This window comes from Trachypithecus francoisi, unplaced genomic scaffold (genome assembly GCF_009764315.1).
Source record: "Trachypithecus francoisi isolate TF-2019V2 unplaced genomic scaffold, Tfra_2.0 Lachesis_group13, whole genome shotgun sequence".
In the NCBI taxonomy this organism is placed as follows: Eukaryota; Metazoa; Chordata; class Mammalia; order Primates; family Cercopithecidae; genus Trachypithecus; species Trachypithecus francoisi.
Window position 1 is genome coordinate 82,785,970 of NW_022681458.1, and position 15,205 is coordinate 82,801,174.

The 15,205-nt window shown below is 36.5% G+C and overlaps 1 protein-coding gene across 5 annotated transcripts in view; it reads left to right on the forward strand.

Moving 5' to 3' along the window:
* PLA2R1 (phospholipase A2 receptor 1) overlaps positions 1 to 15,205 on the forward strand; it is a 140,524-nt gene that overhangs the window by 116,936 nt on the left and 8,383 nt on the right. For 2 of the 5 annotated variants that reach the window (XM_033231336.1, XM_033231338.1), the window contains exons 25-30: positions 301 to 469; positions 2,579 to 2,719; positions 3,204 to 3,320; positions 4,478 to 4,654; positions 7,467 to 7,499; positions 7,631 to 7,877. In XM_033231336.1, the coding sequence (XP_033087227.1) occupies positions 301 to 469; positions 2,579 to 2,719; positions 3,204 to 3,320; positions 4,478 to 4,654; positions 7,467 to 7,499; positions 7,631 to 7,845 (852 nt within the window). In that variant the 3' untranslated portion in view covers positions 7,846 to 7,877. Of the gene's footprint in view, positions 1 to 300; positions 470 to 2,578; positions 2,720 to 3,203; positions 3,321 to 4,477; positions 4,655 to 7,466; positions 7,500 to 7,630; positions 8,139 to 15,205 lie in introns of those variants that run through there. The other 3 variants (XM_033231335.1, XM_033231340.1, XM_033231339.1) reach the window with 2 other exon arrangements.

Sequence of the window (15,205 nt, forward strand, 5' to 3'; positions counted from 1 at the left end):
ATCTTTGATCAATCTGAAATGTATTTCACTGTAAAAGACAAGTTACTGGTCCAGTTTCACGCTGATTGCTTACTAGAAAATCATAGTGTCAGGGAGCCAAGGATTCCTAAAAATCAAAAAAGATCTGATTTGTGGCAGATACTCCTGTTTGTCAAGCTGTATTCACAGATGTCCTAGCCCCTCTTTAAACAGGTGTGTGAAAATAGCAATCAATGTGGGAATTGTAGTATGCTCAGGTAACACTGGGTGATGCTGCCAGCAGTCATGGCAAGGAAATGATGGCCCAGTTTTCCTCCACAGAATGGTCTTAATTTTGACTGGTCTGATGGCACCAAATCCTCTTTCACTTTTTGGAAAGACGAGGAGTCCTCCCTCCACGGTGACTGTGTTTTTGCCGACACCAACGGACGCTGGCATAGCACAGCCTGTGAGTCATTTCTGCAAGGTGCCATTTGTCATGTACCCCCTGGTAGGTACAATTCTATTCAACTCAAAAATATGCCCTATGTAACTACTGTATGCAAGGCACTGTGCTAAGCAAGGGATATGAGGATGAGTATAGTAAGAAGTCTCTGTCTTCAAGAAGCCTCTGGTCTGGTGGGTGATGTAAAGAAAAACAGAACCACAAAATGATACCAGAGAGGTAGCAAATGTTATGGGGGTTATCAAGAAAAAGAATGCATTGTATCCATTTGGAGAAAGGTAGAAAGGCTTCTTGAAGGACACGGCAGTGCAGATGGGCCTTGATAAATGAGTGGGTGTAGATGGGTAATAATGGGACATGGAAAGGCATTCTGAGCAGAAAAGCTGGATGAAAATGGGGAAGGAAGACAGGACTAGGATTGTATGAGGCAAAGCCGATGTTGGAATTTGTCTGAATGCAGGTTAGGCGTAAGGGAGGGGTGGGAAATTGGATGAGAAACATAGGCTGCAAGCATGTGTGGAGGACTTTGAGGATTCATGTATAAATCAAAGATTGATAGGATTCCAGAGCTACAATAAGATGATGGTGATATTGTTTGGATATTTAGTAGATATCTGCCTCTGCACTTCACATAATATCTCATTTACACTTAAAGTTCACCTGGCCTAACCCCTTTATTAAAAATGAAATGTAAATTCAGAGCATTAAATAGTTTCCTAAGTGTCTCACAGCTGTCCATCACCAGTACCAAGAGTAGAAATCAGGTTTCCTGCACAGAATTCGCTAACACAAGCTGGCCTCCTTTTAAATCTCTCATTTAGTAAAAGTGCATGTATTTACTTGCATTCTGGGTACTGTATCAAATAACATACAAATTATATATCTTTAGATCAAAACAATTCAGCTGAAATGTAAATGATAGCCGCATATATCTTTTTTTTTTTTTTTGGCATAAGAAAATTTATTACTACAGTGTTTGATAGCCGCATATATCTTGGAAAAGCTAATTGTGCTTCTAAAACATCATAAAAGCTGTCCTTCCCCCCCCTTTTTTTTTTTTTTTTTGTTAGCTTTTGCCTTTTCTTGGAATCTTGTCCTTTCAATAACAATGCATTTATTGAATGCTTAAGAAGTGTCAGGCTCTAACTCATTGAAACTTCTCAACTTGTAAGGAAGGTGGCTGTGTGGCATATACCAGTAATCCCAGCACTTTGGGAGGCAGGAGCAGGAGGACCTCTTCAGACCAGGAGCTTGAGACCAGCTTGGTTAACACAGTGTGACTCTTTCTCTACAACAACAACAACAACAAAAAAAATTCAATTATCTGGGCTTGGTGGTGCATGCCTGTAGTCTGCTACTTGGGAGGCTGAGGCTGAAGGATAACTTGAATCCAGGAGTGTGAGGCTGCAGTGAGCTATGATTGTGCCACTGCACTTCAGCCTAGGTGACAGAGTGAGACTTTGTCTCTTAAAAAGTTTCTATAATTTAAAAAAAATATTTTTAAAGGTTTTGTTGTTAGCTCTCCTTTATAGATAAAGAAACCAAGTGCAAGGTAACATGCCCATGGCCACGCAGCTAGTAAGTGGTGGAGCCGGGATCTCAGCATGGATGTGTCTAACTCTCATGCTTGCTCTCTGAAATAAAGTCTCCCTGGAGTTCCTTATTTATTTTATGTTATGCTACATTATGATACTTTATTGAATGCATTATTTTCTTTCATAGGTTTATTAGTGGGTAAGGACTTTTCAAATCTGTGATACACAGCACTGCATGAAATGCATACATTTGGAAATCTCTTTTGCCAGCATCAGTCAGCTGCCACTCTCTCTGGGAGTCATAGCCCCTGCTTGTTCCAACCTTTAGGATGCTAATTGTAAACATGAAAGAGCCACCCTCACCCAGGCAGCACCCAAACTAAGCCTACAAAGCTGTGTATTAGCATATTTTGTTATGTTTAGGTAAAGATTCTGTCAGAAATGCTATAAACTGGTCCTAGTTTTATAATCATTTACATGAAACCCAATCTTTTGGAGTATTACCATGAAAATCTTGTTACATATATTTATCTTGGTCTTTTATAGATGTAATGTAATATTTATCTCAATAAATAAACCCAGTCACAACTCTGAAATCATAACTGGTTTTTCTTCACAGAAACAAGACCATCTGAATACCCAGAGTTGTGCTCAGAAACATCTATTCCCTGGATAAAATTTAAAAGTAATTGCTACAGTTTTTCTACAGTCCTAGACAGTATGAGTTTTGAGGCTGCTCATGAATTTTGCAAAAAGGAAGGTAATTGTTTTTGTGATGGTAAAAATGCTTTCATGTGCTCCTTCTTGCCATTTCAGTAAACAATGTGGATTTTTTTATTCATCCCATTATTTAGTGACTTTAGAAGCAACAAAAACTATTGAAAAAATAAATACTATTAAAATTTCTTGTTTGGAGGACAGTTACTATATGAAACAATGTCTAGTGTAGAATTTGGAAACCTAAGATGATGTCTCAGCATACTGCACTTTCTGAAGAAAACATTCCTTTTGCATGCATTTGCATTATGAATTTTGAATGTTCCCTAAAATTAATATTCTGTGCCTTAACTTCTGAAGTGCAAGCTTGTATCTTTTAAAAAATGTGGTTTTACTTTTTTAATTTAAAGTATCTTATTTACAATGGAAATTTTCACTTTTCAAAACCTGAGCTTTATAAATAAAGGTATAGGAAACTTTTTTAAAGTATATTTATGTGTAAACATAAATACTTGTCTCTCTTATAGGTTCTAATCTTTTAACAATCAAGGATGAGGCTGAAAATGCATTTCTCCTAGAAGAGCTGTTTGCTTTTGGTTCTTCTGTCCAGATGGTTTGGTTGAATGCTCAATTTGATGGTAACAGTAAGTGATTTGGGTAGAGGAGAGGACATAAATAAATACATGGTTGTTAAAGCTGATGATAATGGCATCTGTGAGCCAGAAAACTCTCCTTGGATACATTTTCTGTGAAAAAAAATAGCATGAAGCCTAAAGCCATTTCTTCCAAAAACAACATTGCAACCCTTTTCTCTACGCTTTTGTCTTTTAAAATAATCCCAGAACACCAAAAATAAAAACAAACAAACAATAACATGTTTATCTTTATGCTTAGCAGGAGGATGCTTGACTGGAACTTTGTGTTCACAGACTTAGTCACCGCATACCAAAACCATATTTACTTGAAAATATCCCAGGTTTCTAAATGTTATAAAAGCACAATAGAGTTATGGAAATGTTTCCATGATAAATTGTGCTGTTAGGATTCTGATTTGTTACTCATAAAAACCAGAGTTTATAATAAAATGGAATCATGGTATTCTTTTCTTTATGTAATTGATGGTTATTGAAAGGTACTTGTGAAGAAAATTATTTTAATTGGTATGGAGAGCTTGTTATAGTGGTGTACCAAGGTGGGGGGTGAGCCTACCCTTTCGAGGAGGAGTATTTTAATCACCAACATTGTTCAGAATTTCAAGCAGATGGTGATAATAAAAAGCAGACCCACTTTTAGTTAGCTGTACCGTTAGTTTTAAATTGTTTTCAGGCAATACACTATTGCCCACACATGGGATGGACTGTCCTACCGCCCCTACCCCTTTGGTACATGGCTGGCTTGCTATTAAAGAAATTCACTGTAAAATCTTTTTAGAAAGCGAGCCATTTTGTAATGATGAAGATGTTAGGGCTTCAGAGGATTTTTCTTGACTCAATTAGTTTTGTTTATCAAATGATTTCTTTAAATTGATTGTATATATATGGAATATTTCAAAATTCAAACTGTCACATTAAGAAACATGATAACCTAAATGACCTAAATTAGAACACTGTACCTAAAATAAAGAGGCAACTTTATTAATGCCTACCTTTTGATGTTGAGTACATGACTATATTTACTGAGTTGAATGTATTAGTTCAAGAGTCTCATTAAATTCAGGGGCTGCTTTTTATGGTTAATTCCAGTCTTAGTATGTTTGGTAACTATGCACATAATTCATAATGAGTCAGCAATTTTCTCACAGATGAAACCATAAAGTGGTTTGATGGAACTCCCACAGACCAGTCAAACTGGGGCATTCGGAAGCCAGACACAGACTACTTCAAGCCCCATCATTGTGTTGCCCTGAGGATCCCGGAAGGATTATGGCAGCTATCCCCGTGTCAAGAAAAAAAGGGCTTTATATGTAAAATGGAGGCAGGTAGGTAAAATCAGAGAGTAATTCTTCATTTTGATTCTACCTTAACTAATGTGACTGATTTCTTCAGCATTTAAAGGTTTTAAAATCAAAGTTTAGAGAGTATTCAGATAGATTCTGACATTATTGTCGTGTTCTGCACCAAACAAGTCAGAGAATAGTTCAGCTCCTTCTTTCTCTGATAGGAGAAAAAAAAATCATTATAAATCAGCTAAAAGACTATGATTTTTCTTGGGTCACCCTGGTTGATCACCTAATGGGCAAAAAAGCATTTTCCCTCAAGCAAATACAACTAGGAATGTAAACCAGCAACCTTCATTCTGGTGACTGCTATTCAGAATGCTTAAGGTTTATGTTTGGTCTCAGGCAATATAATCTAGGCTTTTGTTGTTGTGTACATGTACATGTAATCTGTACATTTGTTGTGGACAAGGAGATGTTATTCTCTGTTGCAAGCATAATGTGTCCTAAAAGTCACATTCTAACTTAATCATGAGCAACATGCTTAGTGTTTAGTATTTTAAAAAAAACAATAATTTTAGAAATCTAAGCTAGAAACTTCTAGTCAGTTGCAAACAACCAAAGAGATTTTTAAGATAGGGTGTTAAGTAGGATCACTGATGGTGGGAAAACGTCTATAATAATTACAGCAATTTCTAGATGTCAGTATTATAAAGTAGGGATCACTGTGGCCTGGACTACTAGAGAAGGCTGCAGACATGAGGTTTTAGGATCCCAAAGGATGAAGAGAATTATAGAAGCTGGAGCAGAAGAGGAAAAGGCCCAGCCTGATTAAAGGCAGCAACTAAGAATGTATTTCAATTAGAGCAAAGGGCTCATGTTAGGGGGTGATGGGAATAAAATTGGACAGTAATGTAGGATCCTTTCACAGACAGTGCCAGGCTAAAGAGCTGAACTTTGTGGTGGAAGAGATAAACCCTCTATGTGCTCTGTAGACACCTGTGATGAAGTAGAACTCATGAGGCTATGAAGAGAAACATTTGTAATTTGAGTAATTGAACTAGGAACGAAAGAGGAGGGGAGAAATAGGAAGAGAGAATCACCGGCCTTGGTGACTGATCTGATGCTGGGAATGAAGGAGAAAACACTGCAGGTGAAGGCACCAATGTCTGAAACCCCCACAGTGTGAGTCTCAACTCTGTGTGAAAAACATGGCTAAGCCTGTTAAATAATGTGACCAAGTTATCACTAGTGTTTAAATATCAAGAACAAATCAGAAACACTTCATGTCTTACAGGACTTTAAAGCTTCCTATTATGCAGATGACACCTCTTTCATCCTTTGTAGCAACTTTCCAAGGTAGTGGAGCAATTTAAATATCCCCATTTTACAGATGGGAAAAGTGCCTGTCCAAACTGAGGCTACATCAAGGACTACAGGGAAAACTCTAAGTTTTCTAAGTGCTCCTTCCATGCCGCCCACTGCTTCTATTCTGAGAACAAACACTCTTAACAGTCTTTCTTAAAGATGTATCTTTATATTTAAAGTGATGGTTATCCCAAGTACACTGTATAAATTATATGACTATATTCAATTATCACTTGTATTCTGAAAATTTGTGCATCTGATATGCATCAATTTAAGAGAAGTGTCTTCGTAAAAACACAATAATACATGTTTTCAACAGTTTAATGCAACATTAAATGGCATTGTTTTTATATTAAAAGAACAAGTCTGGGCCGGGTGCAGTGGCTCACACCTGTAATCCCAGCACTTTGGGAGGCAGAGGCAGGTGGATCACTTGAAGTCAGGAGTTCGAGACAAGCCTGGCCAACATGGCAAAACCCCATCTCTACTAAAAATATAGAAGTTAGCCGGGTGTAGGGGCACACATCCGTAATCCCAGATACTAAGAAAGCTGAGGCAAGAGAATTGCTTGAACCCAGGGCAGAGGTTGCAGTGAGCCAAGATCACACCATTGCACTCTGGCCCAGGCAACAGAGTGAGACTTCATCTCAAAAAAAAAAAAAAAAAAAAGTCTGTTTTTTAAAAGTATGGTTTTGCTATTGGTAACAGTGTTTATTTTTTTTCATGTCTATCAGAGTGAATGCGCATCAGTAGGACATCAAGGCACTTCTTTTACTCACAAATCCATTTCTTCTTCTTCCTCTGATTCATTCTCTATATCTTTCTCTAGATCTTTACCTAGATCAAAAATAGAAGAGTTCACATTTTGATATAACATCTACTTAAAAGATGTGTTTTTACAGTAGAAAGTTTTAAAATAGGAACTCTAACTTTTTGGATGGAGAAGCTGTTGCTCATTCCCCAAGACCCATGAGATCACAAAGGTGAGAAGATGCTGATTTAAAAATCCTTGTAAAGAGGCAGGCAGATTATCATTGCTGGACAAACTCCATATAAGATCCCAACAAAACTGTGAGTTCCTTGTGTGCAGGGTTTATATTTTACTCTATATTTATTGCAGCACAGTGCTGGAACTGAATGAAAATTTTTGGGCTTAAAAAAAAAAGCAGGGTGTGTGTTTGTGAGCACTAATAACAGTGATTACAGTAAATCAAAGGTCAGCAAATTTTTTTGTAAAGGGCCAGCTAGTAAACATTTTAGACTTTGGGAGCCATATGGTCTCTATCACATGCCATTGTAGCACGAAAGCAGCTGTAATGATACATCAATGAATGAGTGTGGCTAAGTTCCAGTAAAACATTTTTTATAAAAACAGGTGACCCAATTTGTTCCATGGGTCATAGTTTGCTGATCCCTGTGTAAGTAATGACGTATTTTTGCTGAATTAAAAGAAAAACCTCATTTTAATTTTTGTATTTGATCTTAGATATTGGCACTGCAGAGGAGCTGCCAGAAAAAGGTACGTTTGATACCATACAGAACATTTTGATTTTTCTTAGAAATAATAAGATAGAAAGCAACTGTATGACAGTATCTACATTACTTCATTGCCATTGACATTTTCCTTTAAAAAAAAAAATCTTCTTTCAGGACCAAGTCACAGCATCATTCCTCTTGTGGTAGTACTGACACTCATAGTCACTGTGGCCATTTGCACGCTTTCCTTCTGCATCTACAAGCATAACGGTGATTTCTTCAGGAGACTTGCAGGGTTTCGGAATCCTTACTATCCTGCAACCAACTTTAGTACAGTACATTTAGAAGAAAATATTCTCATTTCTGATCTTGAGAAGAGTGACCAATAATAATGAGGTCAGAGAATGCCCCAACCACCAGGGTGAGTAAAGAAGACTAAACAGGACTTTCATCTGCCTTTCCCTTTACAGCCCACATGCTATTAGAATGTGAATTGGGTCACCATTTTAATTATTCTTGAAGTGATTACTGGTTTTGAATTTTAACCAAATCAGATGGGTTTTGATTTATTCATTTCCCTAAACTGTGATCCATTCTTAAAAAGGGGAAATTATGCATTGGTTATTTTTCAGAAAGACAAGAACTATTAAAAGAAACTCCCTGTTGAAAATTCTCAAATCAATATGAGTAATAGTTTTTGCATTAATGTGTCTCTATAAAATTTGGGGGATTAAAACTAATCTGGTATCTATTCAGACATTTACCCACACTCATATCATTAAGAAAGACAGAAAGAAGCAAAAAACAATTAATCTTGTATATGAGAGGAAAAGGAAAGGGCTTCTGAGAGGATTCTTAGTTGTTTCTTTTGAATTCACTTTTAATAGCAGGATTTGGAAAATACTAATATCTATGCTTAAGGATCACAGGTTCTGGGCTCTCAACTGATATGTAAGATGACATTCATTTTTATTAGGTCTAACATCTCAAGCTAAAGGAGAAGAAAAATACCTTCTTTTAAATGGCAAAGACCTTCGTTAGCAGCACACTTTTATAAACAACCATATAGTTAAAATGTGGACTTAAACCTTCAATTACTAAATGACTATTAAGTTGGATATTTTAAAATGTCTTATAGATAAGCTTAAAGTAATATATTAAAACTTTAACAGTTGTACTGTTGAAACTCATGGACTTTCTGAAAAACTAAAGATACAGAATAATATCTAACACTCTTAACAACTGGAAGATATAAAATGTAACTTGGATTTAAAGGGGAAGAGCTAAAGATCTGAATTATAGTCTCGTTAGAACCAGACAGACGATTGTTGAGAAGTACTAAATAAATTAGTAATCTAGATATCTTTATTATGTAAATGAGTTTAGTTGTTCTATTTAATAAGCTATTTTCTGGGAACCATCTCCTTTTATATTAGTCTAGTCAGTGTAGATGGTAAATAATGATTATGATACTGTCTGTAAATAAAAAATTATAGATTTTATTTTCCTTTATTAGTTCCTTATAAAGAAAACAGCTTCATAATCAATATCTAAAAATGTACTCATTACATAACTGTTTATTGGATTTTATCAAGAAAAAAGTGTGCTGGACATGGTGGCATGCACCTGTAGTCCTAGCTACTTGGGAGGCTAAGGGAAGAGGATAAACTGAGCCCAGAAGTTGGAGGCTGCAGTGTTATGGTTGCTCCACTGCACTCCAGCCTGGGCAACTGAATGAGACCCCAACTCAAAAAAAGTGCTGTTCTAGAAACAGAGATGCTAAGGTGAGCAACTTGGGGTAAGGGCTATCTTTTCATGGCACTTATTTTCTAATGAGGGAAAACTGACAGTAACTCAGTAAAGAAATGCATATGCCGAAAATAGCAAGTGGTTATGAAAATGAAGTAAAGTTCCATGATAGAGAGAAGCTGCGGGCTCTCAGGGCCTCCCTGAGAGTGTGCATTTTAATTATTACGACCAACTGCCTCAAAACCAGTGGCCACTAGTCACAAGGGGGAGCTCTGAGAGAAAGTATGAATGAATTTCTAGGAGGCAAACCATCATCATTAGAAATACAATTTGAAGAGCATACCACTAAGAATGGAATCCTTGTGGCCTGCAACAGTTAACCCAGCTTCCAAAAGCAGCTCTTCACTACTATTGTAATTTACACACTGAGACAATCTACTTCCATAATTTTTTAAGTATTGGAACTTCATTTTTTAAAAGATATTATATTATGTGGCAGTTGCGTATTTATGACTCAAAAGAATAATTGGCTTGAACTCACCAGATGGTATAAAAGCCCAATTTAACAATCTTTTGAGTAGAATTAAAGTTCTGTTCTTTTCAATGGACTTGTAAAAACTGCTAATCAACCAGCCTTCCTGTCAAGGTATATAGTCACACATAATAATTTGACAAAATACACCATTCGGAAAGTGATTTTGCAGAAATAAGCTGTATTGCTTGTCAATGCTCCATGCTTTGGTGTTTAGTATTGAACAACATCTCCAGAGAATCTGGACCCATGGACAGATCACACACTTCTTGCCATTACTGAATTTGCAGAAATAGTACTAAAGTATTCTGCTACATTTATATATATGCAATTTTTTTGTCACTTTTTTCACTTTTTTTTTTTTTTTGATGGAGTCTCGCTCTGTTGTCACGCAGGAGTACAGTGGCGTGATCTCGGCTCACTGCAACCTTCGACTGCCTGGTTCAAGCGAGTTTCCTGCCTCAGCCTCCCAAGTAGCTGGGATTACAGGCACGCACCACCATGCCTAGCTAATTTTTGTATTTTTAGTAGAGACAGGGTTTCACCATGTTGGCCAGGATGGTATCAATCTCCTGACCTCGTGATCCACCCACCCCAGCCTCCCGAAGTGCTGGGATTGTAGGCATGAGCCGCCACACCCAGCCTCACGTGTATTTTTGATCTGAACTAGATTTTGTAGCTATAAGACGAAAAGAAAAAAAAAGTAGCAGGTAATGGGTATATTATACACTATTTTGGTGATGGTTACACCAGACTTTACCACTACATACTGTATTTATGTAACAAAATTACACTTGTAGTCCTTACATTTATGCCAAAAAAGCAGCAGGATCACAAATTCACACATAGTTAATGTGCCCTTTCAAAAGTCAATTATTTTCTATAACTAATTTGAGCATCTTTATAGACTCTGAGTAATGGAAATTCTTGGGTTTTTCCATTTAACAGTATCTTGGGCTCCTACAATTACAACAGTCTTCTTTCAGGTTTAAATGTTTACTGAATGTTCACTTAAACATTGTCTTTTGGAGTTTCTTTACTCTTTTCAAAATGGTGGTTGGATATATGAGAACTTGCTGTGTCCTGATAGTGTTGAGGGGAGAAGGTGATAACTTATTATGGATGTATGTCAGCTGATGTCCACTAAGAATAGCTGTCTGGCTTCACTCTTGGGAATTCTGCTGGCACCTGCTGTTAAGTCTGCAGTTGCTTTAATCTGTAGTCTGTTCTCTTTGATTTGGCCTCATTCTGGCTGTCCCTGGTGCTGTCTTATCTCTTGAGAAGTGACTGTGTCTCCTGTTGAATTCCCTATCTGGACACTGCAGTTCTTGGCTACAAGGCAGTCACTTCACCCCTGCAGTGGTGAGATCCTATTAGCTACCATTAGCTACTCTTTTAGTACAGAAAGGCGAAATGCCCTAGCAAACAATCCCACAGTCTTGGTGGATTAACACAGCAAAGGTTTTTTTCTCACCCACACCTGCATGGGCTGACAAGAGGACTTTGCTCTATTTAGTCATTCATGGATCCATGCTCCTCCTATATAGCCAGGCCTCTGTCTCCTAAGGCCTGGAGTCCTCTATGGGCCTCCAATCTGTGGCTGACAGAGGATGTTAACTTGAGACCCATCTTTGATTCATTATGGAGCTTCCACAGGCTGTTGAAATACATCCTCTAAGTCAACAGTCTTCGAACTGGGGACACATGCCTTAGGAATACAGGAGCATGGGTATTTTAAGAAACTTAATTTCCAGAATCTTCATGTATATTTTTTCTTATAACTGATTTGCCTGAGGGCACCCGTGGTTCTTCTTTCCCACCTCTCTTTACACAAATGCCTTTCTCTACCTTTAAAAAGAAAAAGAAATGGCTTTCATTTCAGATCTTACTATGGAAAAATCCTCCATAACTCCAAAGAAAAATATTCAAAGTATTGATGTCATTGAAGCTTCTTTTAATAAAGAAATCATAAACTCATTCTGTAGATCCTCATGTCTTTTTCTGTGTTAGAACATTTTTCTGTTAAAGTTGAAGCAATGACTTAGAAATGAGTTATTTTGCCCCATGTTCATATTCTAAATTAATATGTATTATACAGTGGAACAGCTGGAGTGCTAACCACCTTCATTTGAAAATTTATCTCATCTATTACCTGACTATTGTCAGAGAACAAGTTATAGAAAACGTCTGGTAAAAGCAAAGGGAAGTGTGTGTTTCTAAGAACCTAACATCTTATGTTATCCAGAAGAAAGTCCCAAGGCTTGATTTATCTTAGATTTCTATGTGAGTTGTGAGGATCAGTATTAACAACCTTCTTTGAACTGAAAAATGAATTCAGACCTTTTCTGAACTTTTTTTTTATTTGGCTCATTGGTTTGACAACAAGGATTGACTTTACCCATTAAGTTTTATGATGAACATTTTGTGTTAATTGAATGAACTAAATCTGCTGCTCTTGTGTTCTGATTAAAGCTTATAATATGATAAAGGCATTTTAATAGAAAAATAGTATAGACCGAACTATAATGAATTGATATTTTACTTTTCCCAGCCTTCATTTGTATATCAGGTAAAGCAAGGTGCCTGTAAGTGAAAGAGTAACAGGCATAATGAACAGTTACTTAAAGGGTCTTAGTAAAGCCTTTTAATTTTACTTGTAGGAAATTGACATGAATCATTCTAATGACTGGGTAACAAATCATTTTGCAAGTAGGGTGCTTCCAGTTCTTTGAGTTACGAAAAACTGAAGGAGGACATAATCAAACAGTTAGTTGATAGATGATAAAAAAAAATTTTAATGTAGAATCACTGATTTTTTTTGGCACCTATGAGAAAGGAATTCAAATAGTAGAGGGATATTGTTATAACAAACCTCCTTTTAGTCCCATCTACCTATTTAATATGGACAAAGTTTCTATGTTAAGATAAGTTAGAGTATGCTGTGGAAACAAACCCTGTAATACTAGTGGTTAAAAACAAAACTCAGAAGTTAATTTATTGATCATGCGAAGCCTGCTATGGTCAGGACACTTGTCTCCAAGCAGTAACTCACAGGTCCAGGCTGTGTCCTACCTCCAGAACATGGGGCTTCCAGTGCTGCTACGGCACTAGAGAACTGTTAAGTTCCTGGGTTTGGGAAGAAACACGTGGCACTTCCACTCGTGTGTCATTGGCTGGAACTAGTCACATGACCTAAGCTAACTGAAAGGAAGTCCGGGAAGCCTTCTGCTTTGTGTGCTCAGGAAAGAGAAGATAACTGACTACAGTTAGCACCAGCAATTTCTACCAGAGTTTCTCAGCATGTATACCTACAAAAAAAGAAAAGAGAGAACAGAATTGATGCTGAAGCTTGATTTATACTAGCAATTTTTAACTAATACTAATTAATTTTTATCTGTGATACATCCATTTCATTAAGAGATCCATTTGCTATCATTTTAGTTTGACATATACTGATCTTATTTTAATCTTTGTAATGTATTTATTTTGTTCTGATCAATTGTATACTAACAATAATTGAAATGACAACTCAATGTAGAAGAAAATGTATAGTATTTAGAGCCTATGTTCACAGGGACTTCTTAAAAAATAATTTTAATTTATATACATATTTTTACTGCAGGAAAATATGATAAGGTAATGAATAAAGTATTTCACAAATAAAAGTATATTTCATTAGGATAAAATTCTGCAGGGGAGTTGGAATGGAAATACAAGATTAAAAGAAAGTAATATCTCTGACTGCTGAAGAGGTTATTTGTGTGTATTTCTATTTTTAAATAGATTATGATAGAATTCAAATTGTTGTAGTATCTCCAGTCAAAGGAACTTAGGCTTCTTGAGAAAGTAGTTGATTGCAGGTCTAAGGCAGGAAAACACAAGATGAAACTGGAATATCTTGTGATGGCAGAAAATAAGGAGGTGCTCACAGAAAGATGGGGCATGTCCAAAGGGCACAGGAACCACCCTGAAGGAGTTCTCCAGTGGAAATGTTGGAACAATTTGAGCAAAAAATAAAAAATGATAATATTGGATTATAACCCATACAATACATATCTGTGTGTCCACACTGATGTAAACAATTGAATGAGTGAATGAAAGAATGAAAAGAAGAAACAGTTCTTCTCCCCAGTAAATTCCAATTAATAAATGTAGAAGAAATGGGAGAAACAAAAATCACTATCAGGAAAACACAACAGTAATAATTGTTGTTGGCAAGACCTACAAGTTGGTGCAAAAGTTAGGGGGTGAATGTTCGAGGAAAAACAGAATATTTGCATAATCTTACAGTATTCCCCTCAAAATAATCACTAATTACAAAGGGAAAGTAATAACTTTACAATAAAGAAACTTCTTTAATCAAGGGATCAAGGTTAACAGAAGCAGTAATAAGCCACATCAGCATCATGTACCCCCTGGTATGGCACTGAGGAGGGCACATGACTTCTTTGGTATCCTCTCCAAAATGTGTAATTTCAACTTAATCATGAAAAGACATTAGACAAATCCAAGTTGAGGGACATTCCACAAGATAAATGATCACTTCAAAAGTGTCCAGGTCATGAAAGAAAGGAAAGATTGAGGAAATGTCAAGGATTGGAGGACTCTAAAGAGACATGACAACTACATGCAAGTTGAAATCCTAAACTGGATCCTGGAACAGAAAATGGACTTTATGGGAAAATGGGAAAGTAAAATAAAGTCTGTGGCTTAATAGTATTGTACCAGTATTAGTTTCTTTGTTTTGATGATTATACCATGGTTTTGTGAGATATACCATTAGAAGAAGTTGAGGGAGGCTATACAGGAACTCTCTGGACTAAGTTGGCAATTTTTCTGTAAACCTAAAATCATTTCAATATAAAAAGTTAACATTTTGCTATGATATTATTCCATTGGCTATATTAAAAGGGTGATAAGGCACTTTTATTTTTACACATCATTATTTATAATATTCTGAAAATTGCATCCTAATTATAAAAAATTTTGGCTGTCGACTTAGAAATTCGTGAAGCGAAATGCCTTCTTTCACAATTCTTTTAGCAATTTTGTATGCTAGCCAAAAAGTTTGAGGACCACTGCTATATGACTTTTTTTCTCTCCTGTCTCAGATGAGAAGCAGGGCAAAACCCTGTGTGTCTCCAACCTACCTAACACACCATCCGCTATAGGATTAGGACCCAGACACATCTTGCTGCAGGCCACGCTGACTTCCATCTGCTCTCTTTTCTCTGCATTCTTCTTTTGTGTCACCTCCCTGTCTTATCAGTACTTCTAATTCTCATACTCCTGCTTATCCCCTACAACCTTATGCCTTAGTATTAATAGGGTATGGCAGGGAAAAACTCACTTCATTTCCATTTTGTTCTTAGAGAAGAAAAATTGGGAGACATTTCCAAAATGGCATGTACATCATGATTCTTATTGCCAACATTTATTAGAAACTTTGACTGTAGTGATCATCACGA